This window comes from Bos javanicus, chromosome 14 (genome assembly GCF_032452875.1).
Source record: "Bos javanicus breed banteng chromosome 14, ARS-OSU_banteng_1.0, whole genome shotgun sequence".
In the NCBI taxonomy this organism is placed as follows: domain Eukaryota; kingdom Metazoa; phylum Chordata; class Mammalia; order Artiodactyla; family Bovidae; genus Bos; species Bos javanicus.
Window position 1 is genome coordinate 74,028,175 of NC_083881.1, and position 26,093 is coordinate 74,054,267.

General features: G+C 37.5%; 1 protein-coding gene across 3 annotated transcripts in view; it reads right to left on the reverse strand.

Annotated features, from left to right (window-relative positions):
* Positions 1-3,799: 3,799 nt before the first annotated feature.
* Positions 3,800-26,093, reverse strand: part of RIPK2 (receptor interacting serine/threonine kinase 2) — a 40,158-nt gene continuing 17,864 nt past the window's right edge. For 2 of the 3 annotated variants that reach the window (XM_061439428.1, XM_061439430.1), the window contains exons 4-11: positions 21,574-21,731; positions 20,212-20,261; positions 19,253-19,414; positions 13,625-13,710; positions 9,882-9,971; positions 8,752-8,845; positions 6,093-6,248; positions 3,800-5,536 (exon numbers count right to left, since the gene is read on the reverse strand). In XM_061439428.1, coding sequence (XP_061295412.1) covers positions 5,193-5,536; positions 6,093-6,248; positions 8,752-8,845; positions 9,882-9,971; positions 13,625-13,710; positions 19,253-19,414; positions 20,212-20,261; positions 21,574-21,731 — 1,140 coding nt within the window. In that variant the 3' untranslated portion in view covers positions 3,800-5,192. The remainder of the gene's footprint in view (positions 5,537-6,092; positions 6,249-8,751; positions 8,846-9,881; positions 9,972-13,624; positions 13,711-19,252; positions 19,415-20,211; positions 20,262-21,573; positions 21,732-26,093) is intronic. The other variant, XM_061439429.1, reaches the window with a different exon arrangement.

Below are 26,093 nucleotides of genomic sequence, written 5' to 3' on the forward strand. Positions count from 1 at the left end.
GTAAGAAGATCCAACCAGTCAATCCTAAAGGAACTCAATCCTGAATATTTGTTGAAAGGACTTATGCTGAAGGTGAAGCTGCAATTCTTTGGCCACCTGATGCAAAGATCCTACTCATTGGAAAAGATCCTGATGCTGGGAAAGGCTGAAGCCAAAAGAAGAAGCTGGGGGGACAGAGGATGAGATAGTTAAATAGCATCACTGACTCAATGGCCATGAATTGGAGCAAATTCCAGGAGACAATGAAGGACAGAGGAGCCTGGAGTGCTGCAGTCCATGGGGTCACAAAGAGATGGACATAATTTAGTGACTGAACAACAACTAAGCCCTATGAATAGGCATATAGAAGTTATTTATTATTTTTCCCTGTTGTGGTCATTAAGCTTGAGTTTGTTTAGATGTAAAAGTCACAGGCATGGTATCCAGTCCCATCACGTCATGGCAAATAGACGCTTGCTCCTTGGAAGAAAAGCTTTAACAAATCTAGCCAGTGTATTAAAAAGCAGAGACATTACTTTACTGACAAAAGTCTGTCTAGTCAAAGCTATGGTTTTTCCAGAAGTCATGTATGGATGTGAGAGTTGGACCATAAAGAAGGCTGAGCACTGAAGAACTGATGCTTTTGAACTGTGGTGTTGGAGAAGACTCTTGAGAGTCCCTTGGACTGCAAGGAAATCAAACCAGTCAATCCTAAAGGAAATCAGAAAATTTCCTTTTCTGCTGGAATTCCATCACCTCCACTAGCTTTGTTCATAAGGTCCACTTGACTTCACATTCCAGGATGTCTGGCTCTAGGTGAGTGATCACACTATCGTGGTTATCTGGTCATTAAGAGCTTTTTTGTACAGTTCTTCTGTGTATTCTTTCCACTTCTTAATTTCTTCTGCTTCTCTTAGATCCTTGCCATTTCTGTCCTTTATTGTGCCCATATTTCCATGAAATACTCCCTTGGTATCTCCAATTTTCTTGACGAGATCACTGTTCTTTCTCATTCTATAGTTTTCCTCTATTTCTTTGGACTGTTCACTTACGAAGACTTTCTTATCTTTCCTGGTTACTCTCTGGAACTCTGTATTCAGTTGATCATATCTTTCCCTTTGTCCCTTGCCTTTCGCTTCTCTTCTTTTCTCCACTATTTGTAAGGCCTCCTCAGACAACTACTTTGCCTTCTTGAGTGGTATGAGCCACAGTCAGCTCCCGGTCTTGTTTTCACTGGCTGTATAGAGCTTCTCCATCTTTGGCTACAAAGAACATAATCAGTCTGATTTCGGTATTGACCATCTGGTGACGTCCACTTGTACAGTTATCTCTGGTATTGTTGGGAAAGAGTGTTTGCTATGACCAGCGTATTCTCTTGATAAATTCCTTTAGCCTTTGCCCAGCTTCAGTTTGTTCTCCGAGGCCAAACTTGCCTGTTACTCTGGGCATCTCTTGACTTCCTAACTTTGTGTTTCAATCCCATGTGAGGAAAGGCTTTTTTGTTGTTGTTGTTGACCCTGTGTAGACTGTATGTGCCGACTTTTGGTGCAAGCGCTGTTTTCAGTGTGGATGCTTGCCACATATTCCTCAGGGTGCACTGGCCCTTGTTCCCTTGTTCGGGGGTATGGCCAGGGTCATGGTGACCGGTGCTTGCAATGAATGTTGGGCAGGAGCTCTTCTTCGTGGTTGTCACCACCTGCTGGGGGCAGGATCTTTTGCCCAGTTGTTGTAGAAGTTTCAAGCAGTTTTAAGCTGAGCTGTGAGATGGACGGGACGGGAGGGCTCTCTCTGGGAAAGAAGCGACTGCATTTTCTCCCCAAAAGCTGTTTTGCTAGTAAATGCGGTTCTGTGATGCCACCTGCCATTGGGTGTGCATGCCAACAAAGACCACCATTGCTGGCCTGTCTGTGCCCACTTCCATGGCGGGGGGTGGGGTGCCGTCATTGGCTTGGAGGTCCCTTAGGCCTGCGTGTGTCCTCACAAAGCCACTGGCATGAAAACCTGCAGAAGCTGGTTCCTGTGCCCAGCTTGGGAATGCTAGTAATTTGGACCAGCCCCGCCTCCAGGTGTTCACACCCATAAAGTCTGCAAAACTTGCTGCACCTGGCACCCTACCCCACCGTGAGCAAGCTGATAATGGCGCTGTTCCGGTGGACCCACACCCCGGCCCTGCCTTCTGTCGACAGCGTGGCTCCTGTAGCAGACCCACACGGCCCCGTGCACACCCCGGGCCCTCAGGCTGGCTGTGCAGCCAGACTGAGTTCCCTCCCCTGGTCTGTCTGCCGAAGCCCAGGTCTCAGAGCTGAGTAGCTGGGCACGCCAACAGGTGTGCCTCTGGGGCGGGGAAGTGTGGAGACGCATCAAAGACCGACAGTGCTGGGCGCTTTTCATCCTTTGGCGTATAGGGCAGCTTCTGCACTTGCTCTGAAGCTCCTCTGTCCTGGCAGACCTCCCCACCAGTGAAGGGAAGTTCCCAGAATGAGGAAACATTTTCCCCAGTTCTCTCCCAGGGCAGTAGATCCTGTCCAGATTCCTCTCCCCTTTATCTTACCTGGTTATCTGGGGGTCTCAGTTGTAGCCTAGGTTGTATGAGATTTCCTGCAGACTTTCAGTAGGTCTTCTGCAAGGATTGCTTCACATGTAGATGTATTTTTTATGTATTAATATTTGTGGTAGGAGGTGAGTTGCATACCTCTCTACTCTGCCATCTTGATCCCCTTCTCTCTGTTTCTTAAAACAAAAGGTCTCAAACATCAGAGATTGAGTCTGAGTGATTGGAAAGATCTGAGTGAGTTAGGGACCATGAGTTTGTACATCTCACAAGTTCTGGCTGATTTTCATGCAGCTGCTCTGTGGACCAATCTTCTGGGTAGCACTGCCTTAACATATAGTGCAAAGAATGCATAAGCATTACCTATTACTACCTAGTTAAAAAATATATTATTATAAAATTTTAGGTCCCTCCTTAGAGTGACTGAATCAGTGTCATTTTATTCTATTGTTCACATTCACATATACTACCTATAATTTAGTACTTCAAATTGTTTTTTGAATATTATAAAACACTTTACATAGTATACATTATAAATAGAAAAATGGTGACACATATGTAGGTCATCTTCAAATGAAATACAATTCAAAAAGTTACAAAATTCCTGCTAAACACTGTTCCTGAAGTCTAGTTTCTTTTTAATAAAGGATGATAAAGGGGATAAAGGATGATAGCACAACTTTAATGTTCTCCTTTACTTAATTAGAAGACTTGATTAAAAAGAACTTCCTATGTGACAAAATGTTAATTTAGTGCTGCCTGTCTACATACTACCTAAAACAATCTCATCCACTACCAGCTGTATTCGCATTACATCTTGGGAAGTGTGATTTCAAGGAAACCTCTTCCTTCTCTCTTCTCAGCTTTCATTCCAGTGACATTCATTAAGGAGATCTTCAGACAGTGTCTCTGCCAGGCCCTGTGCTATACTGACAGGTCAGACTCAGAATACTCTGTGGCACCTTCCCCTAAACATCACTGCATTATCAGGTATTAGTGTAATGGAAACTGGCTGCTGAGACTGCAACGATTCTATCAGGGGCTAAGAGCTCATTGTAGATTCGTCTTGATCCTCGTCATCACCATCTTTGTCAATACGTTGTTATTATGCAGAAGAAGGCTGCAGAGCTGAAACGGACGGCTGCATCTGTGCTGCGCACATGTAAGCTAGGGAAGAAAGTGGTTGATGTGCACGCAGTCATATGCATACAGACTGGAAACCTCGAGTTTTTAGATCTGGGCAGAAAATGAAAAACAAAAAACAAAAAACCAGGGCAAAGTTCACTTTATCAATCCAGGTACCACATCATTAAACTGATATAAAAGTTAATCTGAAACCGTCAAGACCAATTAAAAAAAAAAAAAACAACAACAACTGTATAAAGGGGAAAACCTCCAAATAATTTTCTCCCTCATTTCCCAAATTAAGTCTTTATCCAAACACTTTAAAAATAAAATATAATAAAAGATAACTCATATACTAGGTTTCCACCTTTCCCTAGTAATGGCCATATTTCTCAGAGACAGTGAAGAGGCACCAGAGGCCCAACTCCAAAATGGAGACTAAAATATCTATTTTAATAAAACATTTAATTGCCTCAGTGACATCTATTGATTTTACTTTTTTCAAACTGTGGGTCATACTGTATAGCCCAACTTCAAAGTTTGTCCTTTCAAATTTATCTTATATCACACTTTTTGCTGACATTGCTAATACACCTCTTCAGAAAAGGGCTATTATTTCTTATTAGTTTTCACCTTAGTGACATAACCCATTAACCAAAAACAAAAAACTCACACTATATATACCATTGGTTTGAACAAGAAAATGAAAAAAAATAGCTCTAATAATATTATACAGCAATCAAAACTTATGAATTAAGCTTGAATGTGATCTGGAAGGCTTCACATGATGTACTAAGTGCAAAAATCAGGTTGAAGTATGATGTGTTATAACAACGATAATATTAAGAAACAATCCTTCCCCAAAAGAGCATATATTTTAAATATAAGTAGGAAGAAAGCGATAGAATGATACATATTAATCTGTTAATTTTGGTTGTTACCTTGGTTGACAGTTCAGGCTAGAAACAGGAGTACAAACACATGTTGAAGGATTTTTTTTCTTTATATGCTGTACTCCTTTATCTTTGAAACATTTTAAGGAGGTCAATAAATAACATTTAAATGTGTAATGTGGATAACAGAGCTTAATGAACAACTCTGAAGAGGACTGGAACCTGAGACTGTAGGGTAGGAATGCTATACTACCCCTGATTTAAGTCTAAGGGGTACACCTCAAAAAGCCAAGCATCTCAAACAAGTAATAAATAATCCACAAAGAAAGCATATGTGAAAATGGTTTCCACGAGAAACATGTGGAACCTGAAAACATTGCTTTGTATAATAAACATATAATTATTAATTGAAAAAAGTTTTAATTAACCAAAGAAGACAAAAATTGAACTATGCAGCAAAATACAAACTTTCTATGGTTTTAATTTAAAAAATACTATAATATCATGGAAGGAGACTAATATTTATCTGAAGAAGAAACTGCATTGAAGTTTTAAATACTCATATGAATCTCATAAAAACAACATTATCAAGGCAAAAGAAATATAAAATACTCTTATACACTGACTTCTTTTCTTGGAAAGAGTTATTTTTTATGGCTTTTATTGTGAAAGAAATTTAAAGACGGTGATTGAGAAAGCACAAGTATTTCTGGGTAAGGCTGAAGACCCATTTGCTTATTATCTTTCAACTTTTGTACTATAACTCTGGCAAATTCTTCTCCTTGAATGTCAGTGGTATCCAATAACTGTCTGACTTTTGAGGTCCTTGTAGGTTTGGTACTAATGAGTTCATAGTCCTCCTTCATTATCAAATCTCTGGACAGGAGGGCGTCTAGAGATTGGTTAAGGCAGGCTTCAGTCATCTGGCTCACAATGTCTTCCCTTTTACTCTGGATCCACTGTTGGGCTATACCAGGCTGAAATCGCCCTGTAGAAAAGCAATGACAGGTAAAGAAGTGGGGACAGATACACAGTTATGAGTAAAATCAGATGAAAAACAAAATAATAAGACATAAAATCTAATTTTTCTGTAATTAAGCTAATATGGAACAGCACTATTTTGAAGGATGCTATTAATTTTCAGGAAAAATTCAGATATTTGGGTTATCTCTTCCCTTCCCCTCCAAGAAAATGCACTGCATTTTTACTCTCTGTAAATCGTGGAGGCAAATGTCACTTTTTTTCATATTTTTTTTTTTAAACATAAAGGATACTTGAATATTTGATAAATAAAAATGTATTTACTTTAGTGACATATTAAGTCACACCTTCTCTGAGCACTCCTTCCCTAGACAGATGTTCATGGAATACCACTTAGGCCTGTGTTTACGTGTTAACACTCTTCAGGGATTGGCAGTGCTTTCCTACTCACAGTATGTATATACCATACTGAAGAACATAAAACATTAAATAGCATATCTACTGAATATACAGTTGTGAGGTAAATGGCATCATTTACAAAGCATTTCACAGCAAATATTTACCTGAGTTTCCCTCAGCTGAGAGAGGATTCACTATTGCTAAAGAGCATGGGGCAGTCCTGTGGTCACAGAACGCTACCTGACAATCCACACAGAAGTCACTGTTCCGACTGTGATTCACTGAACATTGATGGAGCGCAGAGAAATCTTGAGTTTTTGCTATAAAACACAACATCTCCATTAGGGGTAGAATATTCCTATTAGCTAAAATATGAACGTCTGGATCACACAGAGGGTGGTATTTAATGACTTTTAATTTTCATTGTATAAGCTCATTCATAAACCTAACTCACAAGAAAATAGTGTTTAGATCAAAAAGGTTTATGATGAATTTTTTTAAATTTAATTTTATTTTTAAACTTTACATAATTGTATTACTTTTGCCAAATATCAAAATGAATCCACCACAGGTATACATGTGTTCCCCATCCTGAACCCTCCTCCCTCCCCATACCATCCCTCTGGGTCGTCCCAGTGCACTAGCCCCAAGCATCCAGTATCGTGCATCGAACTTGGACTGGCATCTCGTTTCATACATTCTATTTTACATGTTTCAATGCCATTCTCCCAAATCTTCCCACCCTCTCCCTCTCCCACAGAGTCCATAAGACTGTTCTATACATCAGTGTCTCTTTTGCTATCTCGTACACTGGGTTATTAAACCATATTTCTGTCTGTGCTTGTCTGTCCTATATAAATTATAAATCATAGAATTTTACTTCTTTATATCATATTTTTTCTTCTGTGTCATCTTCCCCCTTCTGCACTTCAAATGTGTCCTGTGAATTTATATGTCTTTCCACAGTTTCCTTTGGCATTCTTATTAAACATCAACGTCTCAATGGTCACCTCCCTTCCCAAATCCATGAAATTGAATTTTCTGTCTTCACTGAACCTTAAGTCTTACATTTTCAACAGGATATAACCCTCATATATGCTAAGCACCTCAAATTGTAAAAAGTTAAAAAAAAATTATTCATCTTAGCTCTAAAACCCATTTCAACTCCTATTTCTGTTAATATCACCAATGTTCTTCCAACTAAACTTGTTCAAAGCTTTATCTTCATCTTTTTTTCTCTATTCCCTCCTACAAGTGAAAAGTTGTAGTCCTATCAGTGTGTCCTCTGTAACATTTCTCACACCATTCTCCGCTTCGTATCCTCTGGAGCAGGTTTCATAATTTCTCATGGAGTACATTAATAGACCAATAGTCTCCTAACCCGGAGAAGGCAATGGCATCCCACTCCAGTACTCTTGCCTGGAAAATCCCATGGACGGAGGAGCCTGGTAGGCTGCAGTCCACTGGGGCGCTAAGAGTCAGACACAACTGAGCGACTTCCCTTTCACTTTTCACTTTCATGCACTGAAGAAGGAAATAGCAACCCAGTCCAGTGTTCTTGCCTGGAGAATCCCAGGGACAGGGGAGCCTAGTGGGCTGCACAGAGCCTATGGGGTTGCACAGAGTTGGACGCGACTGAAGCGACTTAGCAGCAGCAGTAGTCTCCTAACTGGGCTCCCCACCTTGAATCTCCTTTCCCTTCCAAAATATCCTATATGTTCCAGCCAGGATGAATCTTTCTAAAGCAAAAAAGTTTATCATGTCACACACACCCTTGCTCAAAAATTTGCAATAGTTGCTTCCTACCCAAGCAAATGAGTCCAAATGGCTTAGCCTAGTATTAGAATTCATCCTGATGACTCCACCCTCCTCATCTTTGATGACCTTTCCATTCACCGTCTTCGCCAGCTAGACCCAACTACTCACTGTTCTCTGGGTTTTCTTGCTTCTTTGCCTCTATGTAGTTCCTTTTGCCTGGAATGCCCATCCTTTATAACTATAGGTCCAACTTTCAGCCAGAAATAATTTCTTCATGATGACAACATGGTGTAGTAGAGTGACATGAAAATATTTATCAAAAAGACCTGGGTTCAAATCTTGGATTTGCCAGTTACTAACTATGTGATCCAGCAGTCTTGATCTTAAGAATCTGTAAAATGAGGAATATCTCCCTCACAAGGTTGTTGTGAAAGTACTTTGTAAAAATTTACTTTTCCACTATACTACCATAGCTCTACATCCCTATATCTCGTACAGTATATTACTTTTTATCTAATACTGTGGTGACTTAGTGGAGAAGGCAATGGCAACCCACTCCAGTACTCTTGCCTGGAAAATCCCATGGACGGAGGAGCCTGGTGGGCTGTAGTCCATGGGGTCCCTAGGAGTTGGACACAACTGAGCGACTTCACTTTCACTTTCATGCATTGGAGAAGGAAATGGCAACCCACTCCAGTGTTGTTGCCTGGAGAATCCCAGGGACGGAGGAGCCTGGTGGGCTGCCATCTATGGGGTCGCATAGAGTCGGACACGACTGAAGCGACTTAGCAGCAGCATGGTGACTTAGAAATATTTTTCTTCTTTCTTACAAGATATTTTTAAAAATATCTTTCTGTAGTGTCTAACAGAATGCTTTTTATACTTAAATGTATTTGTTTAACATCCCATTACTATTTTCACATCTTTAGACTGTCACTTTTAAAAAATAAGTTATGAATGCAAACGAAAGACATGTTCCATACGAACCATGACTACCTGCAAGAATATAATCTTGAAAGAAAATTGAAAACTTGTAAGTAATAACTGGCTGAAAAATATACACACCAGATAAAAAGTCCTTGTCTTGAGGAGCTGACAGGGACCTTGAGGTTCCAGGAGAACCACTAGTTTTATGGAGCTGAGAGGATCCACATGACTCCTAAAATAAATAGAAGATAAATTGTTTATGTTAATGCAAAATTATTTAAAAAGTTATACAGCTTTAATTTCTAAACAGGTCTTGCTTTTGGCTTATTATAAACAAAGAATCAAGACTAACACAAATTATACTTTACAAAATTAAACACATATATGAAATAACAAAAAGCAAGGTGAACTTGATTTATCAGGTCAATTGGGTGAGTGGGGCAATAGTTAAATACACTAGAAATCATTATTTTTTCAATATTTTGTATATAATCTCACAGACTGTCCAGCTGATGAAAAACTTAACATCTGTAGCTCTGACTACCTAATATTGATTCAGATCAAATGCCTATTCTCAAGCCTCAGGTTCCTTCAACATGGAGGAGCAGAAATTCATGGAAGAAGTAATACTGAACTTAGCTCCAATCCCAGCTGTGTCATGGAATTACTGCCTAACCTTTGACAAGGCATTTAAATAATCTGGTTCTCAGGTTCTTTCTGTACACCTATCTAAAAACGTGCATGTATGGGCTCAAAGATCCAAGAGACAGCATATGTAAAGACTACACACTGTGTTTTATGGTTCATTTTGAAGGTATTATTACATTTCTGAATCTGTAAAGAGAACATATTTTATATGTTGCTAAAAGAAATGATTAATATGAAATAATTCTGAATAAATGCTACCAAAGAAATCTATTTGAATAGCCACATAAATAGCATTTTCCTTTATCCAGTCATTGTAAGAAGTTAAGAACAAGGCAGGTAGTGCAGCTTATAGTGGCCAAAGTGTATCAGTGATTTGCCTATGTACTGCCCTGGGACACCAGTCTTCACATAAAATGATGACAGGGACAGAATTCAATGCCCCAGAAAGAAGCGAGGACTGTGATTTGATGAGATGAACCAAACTGGAGATGGCCATCTTAAAATCTTAAAACCTCCCTGGACTTGAGCTTCCCATCTATAAAAGAGCAAGACAGACTAAATGATTTTTCATATTCTTCTCACATTTTGAGTTTAATTAGCATAATTTTTTTTTTTTTTACCTCCCGTGGACCAGAATTTACAGGTATGTTCGGAGATAACTCCCTTTTCTTCTTGTCACTTAAGTGAACAGTTCTTGATGCATTCTGTAACTGAAATACATACATACATACATGTGTTTGAATTAGAGGTGATGTATAGAACAGTCTTTTGGACTCTGTGGGGGAGGGTGAGAGTGGGATGATTTGGGAGAATGGCACTGAAACATGGATAATATCATATGTGAAATGAATCGCCAGTCCAGGTTCGAAGCATGATACAGGATGCTCAGGGCTGGTGCACTGGGATGACCCAGAGGGATGGTATGGTGAGGGAGGTGGGAGGGGGGTTCAGGATGGGGAACACATGTACACCCATGGTGGATTCATGTTGATGTATGGCAAAACCAATACAATATTGTAAAGTAATTAGCCTCCAATTAAAATAAATAAATTTATATTAAAAAAAAAAGAATTAGAGGTGATTACAAAGTTATATGCGAAGAAGGCAATGGCACCCCACCCCAGTACTCGTCTGGAAAGTCCCATGGACGGAGGAGCCTGGTGGGCTGCAGTCCATGGGGTTGCTAGGGGTCGGACACGACTGAGCAACTTCACTTTCACTTTTCACTTTCCACTTTCATGCGCTGGGGAAGGAAATGGCAACCCACTCCAGTGTTCTCGCCTGGAGAATCCCAGGGACGGGGGAGCCTGGTGGGCTGCCGTCTATGGGGTCGCACAGAGTCGGACACGACTGAAGCGACTTAGCAGCAGCAGCAGCAGAAAGTTATATGAGTAAAATACAATCTACTTAACATAATTTTATATAGTTATGCAAAATCAATGGAAAGAAAAGCTCAATCAGTTGAGAATATAATACCTAACTTAAAGGTAGAGATAGTGTAGAATAGGGGAAATAACTTTAGAGATATATGCTTTGAATTCTGTCTCATATTAACTGGTTACCTTGAACAAACTCATCTTTTAAAATGGAATGATATTTACATGCAGGGTCATTCCAAAGATTGAGATAATAAAGTACCTAGTTCAAACTAAGTACTTTATATATTTTAATTTGTGTGTACCTCTATCTATCCATAATTATTAAGCATTTACTATATTTTAGGCACCATGATTCTAAGTAATATTATTATTTCTATTTTAATGATAAGAAGTTGAGGGCTGGACTAAGTAAAGGAGGCAGAGTGACCTAACAGAATGATGGGGGCCAAGCAGATCTGATCAGAATGCAGGAACCCTGTCTGATTTGGGGCATGAGACTTAATCTTAGTTTCCTTATCTGTAAACTGGAGATAAGAGTATCTATTTTTGTGGATTACCGCAACAAGGATTAGAAGTAATATATGCAGAGGCCCTAAGATTACTTTCTAAGCATTCAATATATGATATCCATTACTAAATAGATGATTTATTTAAATGCTATGCCTTTGTACTAAAATCATTTAGTGATTCACTCCTGTCTCTTTAAGCCAGGTTTGGATTAACTGCCATCACTATTGAGTGATTTAAAAACAAACTCATCAGTCTGGTTTTCTTCCTCAAACCAACATAATATCAGCTGCTCTACAGAACTTTAGAAATTGGTGGGATCCATACCCAACACTTCATTATTCACACTTAACAACTGTCTGCTCTGTAACATGTCTAAGAACTTTTAAGAGAAAAAAAATTACTATTCATCTGTGTACTTAATCTATCTGACAGTATTTTGCACACAGCAGTCCAATGAAAATTTGTTAAACAGATTTTTATATGAACCTTTTAAATTCATCTTTAGATCCATTTCTGTTATATAAATCTTTTCTGTGCTTTTAAATTTATTAAAATATTTCTGATTATGCATTATCATTAATTACAAACACCATTTTTCATAACTCATCAGTTAATTCAAATTATTTATGAGTCAGACCCTAGAAAGAAATACAATGAAATATGAAGAAAAAACTTTGATTCAGTTTTTACTATTGAAGATATAACAGATGCTATCCATGAAAACATGTATTATAAGAGCCAGTTTCAAAGAAAAAATGAAAAAAATGTATGGAATTCAAACAAAACAACTACCCCAAATGGTGATCTTTATTTTCAGGAATTTCTTTGTGAAAAATCTTATTATCTTATTAAATTTGTATTCCATTCTTGGCCCTGCCATTAGCTAGCTGTGTAGTGTTATGTGACTTACTTCCTTATACCTCAGTTATTTCGTCTATGAAATGGAGATGATATTCTTTCCCTAAGAGTTTTACAGAATTGATACAAAGATTCCAAAAAAATAAAAATGTAACTAAAACAACTCTGAGTGAAAATAATACTGCAACTTAAAAACACTGACTAAAGACAGTAATGTTATTATTATATGATATTCATGTATTTGAAAATACATACTTTAAATTACTTTAAGAAGCAAAAATTTCTCCCCAAAATTAACAGTTTTAAATATAGATCCTAGTATTTAAGTTGGCTGGGGATAAAAAAAGGAACTGAACTGCTTCTCTTCCAGTTCAGTTTCTTATAATCAAGGTTGTAGGAAAGGTACAAGAAAACAGATCCTTCTATCCATCTTTGCTTGGCAGAAGAGCAGCAAGTTGTAAGGAGAGAAAAGGGAACTGAAAAGACAAAGCAAAAAGAAATATTATCAGAAGTTTGTTTCTACTGAGAAGTGGAGAGACTGGAATGTTCTGGAAAAGACTACCTACTCAGAACCAGGGAAGTAAATGAAAATTTATCAAAATATTAAAACACAGTTCCTCAAAACATTCAGGCACTGATATTGCCAACATTTTTTTAAGTTTGAGTGAGGGCAATTGTTTCCTTTATATACTTCCCTTTAAACCAAAATTTTATGGTTATCCTTTATGCACTTCCCTTTTAAACCAAAATTATGTTAACAGATCCACAAACTGCAAGAGGCAAGCAATGTCATTTAGTGATAAATCAATGGTAGATTATGCCTGTCACAGCCCAAGAATTCAGCTAATAAATGACAGTTTTTATTATCATATCCCAAATGCTATTTCGTGAAACCCAGCAAGTGTTAAACTAAGCTGACTTTGTCCCTAAATGACTGTAGTTGCTTTTTAAACAATTTTTAATAACAGCAAGAAAACCCTGGAGTAATAGGTCCCTTCAGTTGTTCTTCTGATTTACAAGAGCCAGAATGAGTAAATGAGACAACCATTCTAGGTAATTCATATCAACTGCTGCTTTGGTCCATGCAACATGGAGTGTCTGAGTGGGAAAACAAAATAAATACACAAATAAGCAATAAAACATTCACATTTTGGTCTCAATTATTAATAAAAATTCTATAGCTTAATTTGGCAATAAACCTCTGAAAAACCCAAGAAACCTGAAAAAAGATAAGCACAATCATCCAGGCATCTTTTACTCTGTATGTATCAAAACTTTTGGGAAATAAACATAGATTAAACAACAACAACTGTGGTAATTTAGGGTAAAATTATACACAATTCAGGCACTCATTGCACATTTCAAATTTACATTTGATATATGGGAGGTCTGAAAATGTCTTGGAAATCTGGAGGTGGCTGTTTGAATAAAATGGAGAAGTTCTTTGGTGACAGATTTAAGACTGCATTCATACTCTCTAATAAATTCTACTGCCTCAGTACTGTAGCCTATATCTGTGGAAGGTATAAAACTAAAGGAAAAAAGAAAAAAGAACTAAACTACAAGTCTCCACGATTTAAAGTTTTAAATTTCTAACATTTCATATGACAATTTACCTTTGTTTTCTTTAGCTGAATAACAGCTTCAAGAAAAGTTATCTCTTCAAATGTTCTCAAAACTGGTTCAAGTTCTATTAAACATTCTAAATAAGAAAAAAAGAGTTCAGGTTGCTTATAACCATTAAAATGAAAAACATAAATGCTAATATTAAGTGATAAGGCCTTAAGTCAATTTTTTCCCAAACTGATGACATTCAAAATCATTAGAATGTTTACTGCCAAAATAAGAATGCTTATTATAGGCATAAAGATAGATATATCTAAATAAAGACAGATCAATGGAATATAATTTAGAGTCTAAAAATAAGCCTTTGCAAGTATGGTCAATTATTTTTTGACAAAGTTGCTAAGATAATTCAACGAGGAAAGGACAGTCTTTTCAACAAATGTTGGATACCCACACGAAAACAGATTTTAGACTCTTACCTCACAACATACATAGAATTAACTTGAAATGGACTATGCACCATGGACAGAGGAGCCTGGTGGGCTACATACCATGGGGTTGCAAAGAGTGGGACATAACTGAAGTGACTTAGCATGCATACACAGACTATGCATCTAAATGTAAATATAAGAAATCTTCATTGCCTTGAGTTAGGCAAATAATTCCCAGGATATGGTATCAGAAATAGGATCCATAAAATATCTTTGATAACTGGACTTCAAAAAAGTTGAAACACTTACATTAAGAAAAATGATGCATTAAGAAAAACAGTGCAATTAAGAAAAATGAAAAGACAAGCCCCAGACTAGGAGAACATTTTTACCTATCATGGATCTGGTAAAGAACTTATATCTAGAATATAAAAAGAACTCTAACAACTTAAGACAAATAACCCAATTTAAAAATGAGAAAAGGATTGAATTTCAGCAAAGGAGACACACAAATAGCTAAAAAGCACATGAAAATATGCTTAAACACCGTTAGACATTAGGAGATGCAAATTAAAACTACAGTGAGGTATCATTCCATACTCACTAAAACAGCTATAATTAAAAAGACAAAATAACAAGTACTGACAATGATGCAGAGAAAAGGAAAACCTCACACATTGCTGGTAGGAACGTATCACAGTGCAGCCGCTTTGGAAAACAGCTTGGCGATTTCTTTAAAATGAAGGATAAATTTACCACACAACCAACTGCACTCATAGGTCAGAGAAATGAAAACGTATGTTCACATACACACGTGCATATGAACAGTCATAGAAGTATGATTAATAATAGCCAACAAGGAGAAACAAGTTATAATTCTGCTATTACTACAGTAATATATAGACAAGCTGCTCAAGGGAGAGGTCAGGGCTCCAGAAATAAAACTGAGCATCAAGAAGGTAGAGATGGTATAAAAGCCATGGTTTGGACTGGATCGTCTAGGGAGAAAGTGCAGGTGGAAAACAGTAAAGAAGCCATATTTAGCTCTAAGCCATTTTCAACAGTTAGAAACTGAGCAGAGGAAGAAAAAAAGAGAGGAAGAGATGATAATAGGGAGGGACGCATAGTCTCTTGTGCCTTTGAAGCTATCAGGGGGAAAGTTTCAAGGAGGGAAAGAGTCAGCCAAAACTCTTCTACTGAGAGGCTAAGTGAGATAATCAGTATTTCAACACTGCTTTCCTCGGTAACTTGAACAAACACAGCTTTAGTGGCAATATGAAACAGAAGACTGTTGTACGTCTGTTAATAAATAAATTAGAAGGGAAGAAGTAGAGACAACAAGTATGCGCAATTCTTACCAAGTGTTTAGATCCAAATGCAAGTGGAAAAATGATACCAGACCACCTGACCTGCCTCTTGAGAAACCTGTATGCAGGTCAGGAAGCAACAGTTAGAACTGGACATGGAACAACAGACTGGTTCCAAAAAGGAGTATGTCAAGGCTGTATATTGTCACCCTGCTTATTTAACTTCTATGCAGAGTACATCATGAGAAACGCTGGGCTGGAAGAAGCCCAGCTGGAATCAAGATTGCCGGGAGAAATATCAATAACCTCAGATATGCAGATGACACCACCCTTACGGCAGAAGGTGAAGAGGAACTAAAAAGCCTCTTGATGAGAGTGAAAGAGGAGAGTGGAAAAGTTGGCTTAAAGCTCAACATTCAGAAAACAAACCTCATGGCATCTGGTCCCATCACTTCATGGCAAATAGATGGGGAAATAGTATCAGACTTTATTTTTGGGGCTCCAAAATCACTGCAGATGGTGACTGCAGCCATTTAAAAGATGCTTACTCCTTGGAAGAAAAGTTATGACCAACCTAGACAGCATATTGAAAAGCAGAGACATTACTTTGCCAACAAAGTTCTGTCTAGTCAAGGCTATGGTTTTTCCAGTGGTTATGTATGGATGTGAGAATTGGACTGTGAAGAAAGCTGAGTGTCAAAGAATTGATGCTTTTGAACTGTGGTGTTGGAGAAGACTCTTGAGAGTCCCTTGGACTGTAAGGAGATCCAACCAGTCCATTCTAAAGGAGATCAGCCCTGGGTGTTCTTTGGAAGGATTGATGTTAAAGCTGAAACTCCAGTACTTTGGCCACCTCATGCGAAGAGTTGACTCACTGGAAAAGACTCTGATGCTGGGAGAGATTGGGAGCAGGAGGAAAAGGAGACGACAGATGAGATGGCTGGATGGCATCACTGACTCGATGGACTTGAGTTTGAGTGAACTCCAGGAGATGGTGATGGACAGGGAAGCCTGGCGTGCTGCGATTAATGGGGTCACAAAGAGTCGGACATGACTAAGCGACTGATCTGATCTGAAGGATGATGTGGGGTCAAGAATTTTTGTCCTATATAAAGATAGGATCTAATAGTATAATAGATCTGTATGACAAAGGAAGGATCCAGTACACAGGTAGAGACTGGCAATGCAAGAGCGGAGAGAGAATGTTAAGGAACAGAATGCTGCAGAGGAAGAAAATGGCATCCAGAGACAAAGAAACACTGCTGAGAGTTGTATAAGAACACTTTTCTTTCCACTGTAAAAGAGAGAAGCAGTAAGACAGGTCAAGTACAACTAAGTTGATGGATCTGGTGGTAGAACTATGAGGGAGTTCTCTCTCATGGTTTCTATTTCCTCAGTGCTCAAAAGAAACATGGAACATGGGGTGTAGGAAACTTAAGAAGGGAAGATAAGGTACAATATGGATTACCTCTGTCTTCTCTGAGTTCAGAATCTATTAAGAAAAACTACAAAATTATGACAGATGTTGATCAAAATATCACCTTTATTACAGATAAAACTAAATGGAATTATGTCCCTTTTCAGATCTGTAGCATATAGGCTTACTAGTAATATTTTGCCCCTTCAACTGAGTTTTACTCACTCAGCTACAGGCCTCACCTGCTTCCATATGGAGAAGCAGAAAAATGTATGCATCTTTTAGACAAGCTTGCTTCCAAAAGTAGGAGAAAACTGAGAATGGATTAGCTAAGTATGGTTAGTTTTTCTCCAAAATTAACGGATGAGCAGGAGTGTTGAGGGGCAGACAGAAGCTGGAAATGTTCCTCCCATGCTTCTCTTCTTGGAGATTGAAATGGGATTTCATCTCCACTTTGGGAACATAAAGTATGGGACTTATGCATCTCCTGCAGTAGTTCAAGATGATCATCTAGGACAGTAATGTTCAAACTTTTGGGTCTCAGAACTTCAAAATTATCCCAAAGAGCTTTTGTGTACGTTGATCATATCTATTGACATTTACTATATTAGAAATTAAAATTGAGAACATTTTAAAACATCAGAGTATATGAAAATACAGTACATTATCCCAATGATATCATTACACCTCATTTAGTCTCTGGAAACTATTTTTCCAGAGGATGAGAGTGAAAAGGGAAAATAATACCTTAATATTTATTAGTTTGAAAAAGTTTTGATTTTGTGAATCCTTTATAAGTCTCAGGGACCAACCCACCTTCAGGGGTCCCTGTACCACCACTTAAGAATAGGTGATCTATGAGAATGTATTTGAAAACATAACAGAATGCTAGTAGTGTTTAGAGTTCAGTTTTAGCTATTAAAGAAAAACCAATGAATTCCATTTCTGGACAAGATTAAGCAACAAAGACCAATGCATTCTCCTGTCTTAAATACCTAACAGTCAGACAAAATGCATGAAACAGTGGTTATTAAGACACTAGGTATCAGGCAACAAAAAGGGACAGTGATCTCTGAGTGACTGAGGTGAGCCCTACCACAGCCTGACTGCCCAAGCATCCTGCCTTGAGAGTTTCCAGCTATACTACAGGGATAGGCAAATAAAGGTGAGGCCTGGTGGAACCTCAAGCTGAAGACACCGGGCTTAGAGTTAGGGTAGACCACAGCACAGCAGACAGAGTTCATGGGACACTGTAGGAAAGAGGAGAATGCGTAGAGAGAACTCCAGAGATCTGCAGAACATTCCTCTCAAATATTCAGCAGCACTGACCAATGCAGGACGTAGAAGTCACTAAGCCAAAAGCCAGTGTTTTCGATGAACAATAGGGAAAAGCTAGGAAGTCTGTAGAGAAGTTAAGTGAGTATTAGTCTTAGTCTTAGTATTAGAGAAGAGAAAAAACTATTAGTTGCTCAACTGTGTCCAGAGTGTCTTTGCGACCCCATGTAGCCCACCAGGCTCCTGTGTCCATGGAATTCTGAAGGCCAGAATATGGGAGTGGGTAGCCATTCCCTTCTCCAGGGGATCTTCCTGACCCAAAGAATCATCCTGCAATGCAGGAGACCAGGGTTTGATCCCTGGGTGGGGAAGATCCCCTGGAGAAGGGAATCGTTACCCACTCCAGTATTCTTGCTGGAGAGAAGTAAAGTAAGTTTTGACTAATGGCATGATCTTCAGAAGAGCTAGAATCTTTAGGAAATGGAGAAGAAATTACAGTTTGAAAATGGCACCGGGGACAAAGGAGATATATATATATCTCCTATTAAATGGTGCTTGGAAATAAGAGAGAAAATGCTAATCCATTATTACAGCATATTTTGATTTTTTTTAAGTACAATGCAGATAAGCACTAGACATAAGTTTTGAATGCAAAATATATTTCATTTTTTTTTTCTAGCTGGAAAGAAGATTCCCAGTCTACAGTTTGTCTTTTAATTTTCTGTAGCATCTTTTGAAGTGCAAATTTTTCAATTTTTTTGAAAATCAGTTATCAAAAATTTTTTAATAGATCTTGTTTTTGATGTTATATATAAGAGCTCTTGGCTCAATCCGAGGTCATGAAGATTTTCTTCTATGTTTACATTTAGGTGATGATCCATTCTACCTCTGAAATATATTTTAATTCTATCTGATTTTTTGATTTCCAGGATTGGTCTAGAGATTCTACTCTTGCCCTTCTCCAATCAATTTTTTTACACAGCAACAAATAGCTCCTAAACTTAAATTTATCATGTTCTTTCTCTGAAAACTTGTATTTGGAATAATCTTCTAATCTTTTTATGATAGCCAACAGTCTCTCCTTACCACTTCAATCTCATCATCTCATATAACAACTGAATCAAAAAAAAAAATAACGAACTTTTGACTTTATCATCTAACTTGTGTGACTGTTCAAGGAATACTTTATTTACAGCATATTCGCTATTTTTGCAATTCAAAAGGTCCAGATTAAAACTGTACACTTACTTAAGAAAGACGGTCTTTCATCTGGATTTTGCGCCCACCCACTTTCTATTAGAGAGATCATAAGTGCTCGATGAGGTATATCAAATGGCAAACTTTCTTCATTAGTGTCAGGTCGATGTCCTTGTGACACACTATACATAATCTGCAAAGGATTGGTGACGTCTGTCAAAACAAATGAAAATATATTTCATTCATTAGAAATATATTATGATCTAACATATTAATTACATTCTAAACTCAACCAGATGAAAATCAGAGAATCTTAAAAACCTTAGGTATAATTCATTACCTCCCTTTCTGTCAAAGGAATATTTATATCCCAGCTATTCCCAGACTTACAGGAGGAGTTTATAGCTTCACCTCTTTAATTCTGGGCTTGGCCACATGATTTGATTTGGCCAATGGAATATGAAGACAGCAGAGCAAAGCAGAGCTCAGCAGAGCTGAGTAGAACTAGCAGAGCCGAGAAGAGTCACAGCAACTAATCATCTAGTGTGAATAAGAAATAAGTGTTTAGTTTGTTAGCTACTGAGATTTTGAGGTTGTTACACAGCAAACTGACCTAAACGAACCTCAAAGAAATAGACAACATTATCAGAAAATGTGAAAATTATTCTTCAATGTCTGCTGGTCTTTAAAGGAGCACTAATTAAATTTTCATATAAAGAATTTTATAGTTGGAATGAACCTTAGAAATAAGAATTCAAAATTCTTATTTTGCAGATGAAAAAAATGAGGACTTAAGAGATTCAGTGGCTTAATAATGGAGTTAATTATTATCAGAACAAATCTATATTTTTCTGATCCTTAATTCAGTATTTTCCAATATACACGGGATTCAAGTGTGCTTTCCACAAAATGAATGGTAGACAGATTTAAAATAGGTGATCTTTATTTAGATAGCTCTGAGTGTGATTTACCAACATGATGTCATAACAAGGAAGTCAAAGTACACTTACCTTCAAAAGGCTGTTTTCTGGATAAGACTTCCCATATAATAATTGCATAGCTGTTTAAGATAAAATATACATATAGTAACTATGCATAATAAACTACATAGTACCGATTTAAAAAGCTGACAGTTGAGATACCATTTTTGAAAATAATAATGTAGTGAAATGCTGCTTAAAGAATCGCTATATAGAACCAAGATGCTGAATATTTGTATACAGTTTTACTTTGAAAGGAAAATAATTCAATTTGAAAAATTAGGAAATTGGTACAATAAAAACAAAGTAATAGGCAAGGATAACTTGTGGATGATTCATTAATACTACGTCCTTTAATTACATGATTCTATCATTCACACAAAATAAAGAGTAATAAAAAAGACTGTCTCATGTAGCCCTATTCTACTGACTTTTTTCTGGTGTGAGTACTGTCTCTTTTGGTAAAGTTAAATGTTATTCACACTTTTCCCTCCCTCTCTCAAGGTCACATATGATAAAAGCCCTTGAATATTACAAATTAATAGAATGTAAAAGTAGCTTAAAGCGAGGCACCTTTATTTTTATATGTTTTTATTTTTATTTTTTTGGCTGCTCTGCACAACTTGCGAGATCCGTTTCCCGACCAGGGATTAAACCTGGTTCATGGCAGCGAAAGCCTGGAATCTTAATCACTAAGGTGCCAGGGAATTCCTTAAAGCAAGGTATTTTTAATTTGAAAAATATTAACCACTGTCTCTAATTTATTTTCACTACACCTATGAGAGAAGCATAAGAATCATACTTTTAAACTGTAGCTTCAAAAAAAATAAATAAATATACTGTAGCTTCAAAACTCTGATTGATTAATCTTGTGGAGAAGGAAATGGCACCCCACTCCAGTACTCTTGCCTGGAAAATCCCATGGACAGAGGAGCCTGGTGGGCTATGGTCCACAGGGTCACAAAGAGTTGGACACGACTAAGCGAGTTCACTTCACTTTCAGTTCAGTTCAGTTGCTCAGTCGTGTCCAACTCTTTGCGACCCCATAAATCGCAGCACGCCAGGCCTCCCTATCTATCACCAACTCCCTGAGTTCACTGAGACTCATGTCCATCGAGTCAGTGATGCCATCCAGCCATCTCATCCTCTGTCATCCCCTTCTCCTCCTGCCCCCAATCCCTCCCAACATCAGAGTCTTTTCCAATGAGTCAACTCTTTGCATGAGGTGGCCAAAGTACTGGAGTTTCAGCTTTAGCATCATTCCTTCCAAAGAACATCCAGGGCTGATCTCCTTCAGAATGGACTGGTTGGATCTCCTTGCAGACCAAGGGACTCTCAAGAGTCACTTCACTTTAGGCAAAGTTAACTCTGAGCAAAAGTAACATACTGTACCTATATATATCATGCTTGACAGAAGCCCTTGCTTTCTGTCCGGGTTCATAGTTTTCAGGTGGCATATAGACAATTGTCCCTCCTTCAGGTGCAGACTTACTACTTCGTGATTGTGAGAGGGACATCATGCGCCATTTTGATAAACCGAAATCTGCAATCTGGAAGGGAAAAGAGTAATTTAAATCCAGGAATTGTTTGCCTTTCTTTATATTTACTGTGTTTAGACATGAGACCAGAATAAATGCTATATATACACATATATATTAGTATTTTATTTCTATATATTCCACCAGTCTCTTAACAAATTGGATTCCATAGTGCTGAACCCCCCCCGCAACATCCTTAGAAGCAACACAAACTGACTGAGAGTTCAGAATAATATCACAAGTTTTAAAAGAAACTAAGATTTCAAAAATTAAACAGGAGTATTTTTTGCATTTAGAATAAAAGAACAGAATGAGTATATCCACTTTACTTTTTGTGACAAGTAGCTTTATATCATATGCTTTCAGAATTTACCTATACCTCACAAGACTGCTGAACTACTCACGTCTGATATGACCATCACTGTGTACATGTTCTTCTTTATATGTGCTTAAAACAGTACTTTCATATTTTGAAACAAGTAAAATTCCATTAAAGTATAACTCATTATTATATGAGTTTTGCTTACCACTAAAAGAATATCTGTTGACAACAGTGTAGTTAGCAATATAACATAGTTATGTCCATGCCAAGTGGTACCTAAAGAATTGTCAGTGACAGACATTCTGTACTTCTGACATGTCCTTTGTAGTTTACTTCACTTGAAAATTTTGTGCAGACACTACACAATATTTTGTGACTATCTAAAATGTTGTAATATTTTTAAAAAGGGAGACAAAAATGTAAGAACAGAAACAATATTTAATGAACAAAAAAGTATAAGGAAAGCTTTGAAGACATTTAATTTAAATTACTTAGACCTTACACTGTGCCATTTAGGAGTTGACAGAGTGGAATGAGCTCCATCCACCATACCATTTGTGTTTCAATCGTTTAACTCTTAAAATACTTACAAGCTTTAACAGAAGAAATAATTTCTTTAGTGTTTAGATGAATTTGAGATTAAAAAATTATAGCCCCACTCCAAAAAGGGACGGAAGACTATACAAATCTTTCATATATTACCATAATGAAAGGGTAAACTTAAGAAAAAAATTAGAAAAGACCAGGAGAAAAAATGGTGCCACGACATGAAGAGCTAAACTGGACTGATTTCTGAAGGCAATGCAAGATGTTATTTAGTCACGAAGTCATCCAACTCTTTTACAACCCCATGGACTGCAGCCCGCCAGGCTCCTCTGTCCAGGGGACTTCCCAGCAAGAATACTGGAGTGGGTTACCATTTTCTTCTCCAGGGGATCTTCCCAACCCAGGGAGTAAACCCAAGTCTTCTGCATTAGAGGCAGATTCTTTACCACTGAGCCACCAGGGAAGCCCCACTCAGGACCGTATTTGACACATAATGGGTGAACCATGTGTGTTAGTATTATTAATGTTTTATACACAAGAATAAACCTCTAAAGCTTGCTCTTATTCATACAATACCAACAACACAGAATGCAGTTTGAGGGTCTTTAATCTAAGGGTCTTTAAACTTTAATCTAAACTCTGCGCAACTGTATCCCAGTTACTCTTACTTGCCACTACAAACTCTTATTCCTCTCACTCATCCTCTAAAAGCAAAAACAGTGCTCCAGTTACACATTGGCTAGGATAATAAGCATTACTATGAGAAGGCAAAGAAATCTGAGTGCCAAAGAATTGATGTTTTCGAATTGTGGTGCTGGAGAAGACACTTGAGAGTCCCTTGGATTGCAAGGAAGTCAAATCAATCAATCCTAAAAGAACTCAACCCTCAATATTCACTGGAAGGACTGATGCTGAGGCTGAAGATGTGAAGAGCTGACTCACTGGAAAAGACTTTGATGTTGGGAAAGACTGAAGGCCAAAGGAGAAGGAAATAGATAGCATGGCCTACTCAGTGGCCATGAATTTGAGCAAACTCTGGCAGTTAGTGGAGGACAGAGAGGCCTGGCGTGCTACAGTCCATGGGGTCGCAGAGTCCAACACAAATTAGCGACTGAACAGCAACAGGTTCTTACACCTAAACCATAAACTGCAAGCTACTGGGCTAAGCACTGGTGTGAGTACAGTGCTGCAGAAAATGTATTCTTAGTTTGCTTATGTGCTCCGTTTACTTCACATTTGTGTTTTGAAACCTTATCTAGAAAAATTAATCAGAACTCCCTTTATCAGTCAATTTAGTTTGGTGTTCACATGGAACTACATTTCTTCCCCTTCTCTATCACAAACACCATATACAAAAGACATGATTCATTAAATCTGGATCTTCCAGAGAAGAGAAAAAGTGAAGAATATGAGAGGGATGCAAGTTCTATGGTTTCTTGAGGATCCGGAAATATTTGTCATTCAACAATGAAGACAGAGAATAGGAACTTTTTATTTCTACACAAGATCTTAACACACATTTTAAAGGTAAAGGATCTGTTTAGTTAAAAACAGATGATAACGCACCAAGAATTTATTGTATAGCACAGAAAACTATATTCAGTATCTTATAATAACCTATAAAGGAAAATAATCTGAAAAACATAAAATTGAATCACTTTGCTGTATAACTAAACTAACATAATACTGTAAATCAACTATACAGTTGATTTTATTTTAAAATCAGAGATTAAAACACTTTGCTCATAAAAATCATCCCTAATCCTACCATCCTACCAGAATAGCTATTTTCATTTACATAATAATGTCTGTCTCTTTAAACTATGAAGTTATCATCAGTAAGAAGCTATGAGGAAGAACTTCCAAGCATTCTGGTTTCCACACAGGACTGACAACAGGAGAGAAACCAGACACGGTGCATATAAATGTTTACTTCAGACAAGCCTGTCACGGGCTCATTTGTATTTAAAGTGCACTAATAGATGCTGACCAGCAGACCATCAAGTTGGACGTATTCTTTTTAAAGTAGAAGTAGATTGATCTTAACTAGTGGTAAAGATTTTTATTTTAGATACTATTAATATGTTTCTGATTAACATTACAGTGAGAAAATTTACTTAAAAAAAAAAAACTAACAAGGTGTGAGGTTCCATTTAATCTCATTAAGTACTTCAAGAGATTTTGTTTTGTATTTCATTTAAATGGCCCTTTCAAGAAGACAGGTAGAAAGGATAACTTAATTATTTATGAGTCACTGAAACTCTTACTTTTAAGGGACATTTACAAAATAACAAGTAGAGACACACAGGACACATATAAAAGAGTGTCACTAATTTATAACAACTGTATTAGAAAGGTCACAGTTTTGAATGTTCTAAAAATAACAAAAATTAAAAAAACACACAAAGCCAAACTATTTTAAATTCTATTCATGTCAAATAAATACCCTACTCATCAATGAAAAAGAGAAAGTAGGGATCGTCATCACCTATTACTTTGCTTGGGTCTTCTCTATCAAGAATGGTTACTGGACTGAGATGAAGGAAATAAGGTCCAAGGAGGTTGAAAAATTTATATAGTACAAGTCTCAGTTCATTTTACATATATTTCAGGTTTAGTTAGAATCCTAGCAAATACCTCCACAGTGCAGAACAGAGAATAAATAGTATTTGTTTTGTTGAAGGTCTGTACGAACATCATGACCTGACCCCTAAGGAGAGCTGCAAACACAAAAGGTCCAAGAACCTTGCCACCACCATCCACACCCTCTCGCCTTTTAGAATAAAAGCAAAAGCCTGAATTCTAGCTTGGGTGTGCTGGTTCTTTGGGACACTAATCCACCATCTTCTTGGTCTACTGGCTTTCCAAATAGGGTTGCTGTTCCTTGCTCCAACACCTCATTTGTTGATTTATTGGCTCTGTTGCGTGGTAAGCAGTATAAAGTTGGACATGGTAACAAGGACACTTGGGAAAGCAGTCAAAGAAGGACTTTTGTAACATTTGTATGAAAAAAAAAGGAGAAACATGGGCTAACGGTTCTTTTAGGAGTATGCCAAACAAAATGAATGCTTATTCTCCAAAAGTCCTAATTAATAAAAGGCCTGAACTTGACCTGAAGGGAGATTTTTAGCACCATGTTGTGTAGCTCTGATTTGAGCACTGTAATGGTTAATAGGTAATCATGACTTGAAGACACAAAAAGTAGCTAATTAAATTTAAGGATGACACTAAGCTAGAAGACAAAGTTAAAAATCCTTGGACTACAGAAGAAAAAGGTCATGACAGCAAAAGCATGATCATAAAAGAAAAAAATTAAAACTTTTGCTCTGTGAAAGACCTTGCTGAAAAGGATGAAAAGAACAAACCTTGGACTGGCAGAAAAGGTCTCCCAACTATCAGTATGTATCTGATGAAGGACTTACATCTAAAAATACACAGAACTTTTAAAACTCAATAGTAAAAAAGCAAAGAGTCCAAGTAGAAAATGGTCTTAAGATCTGAAGACA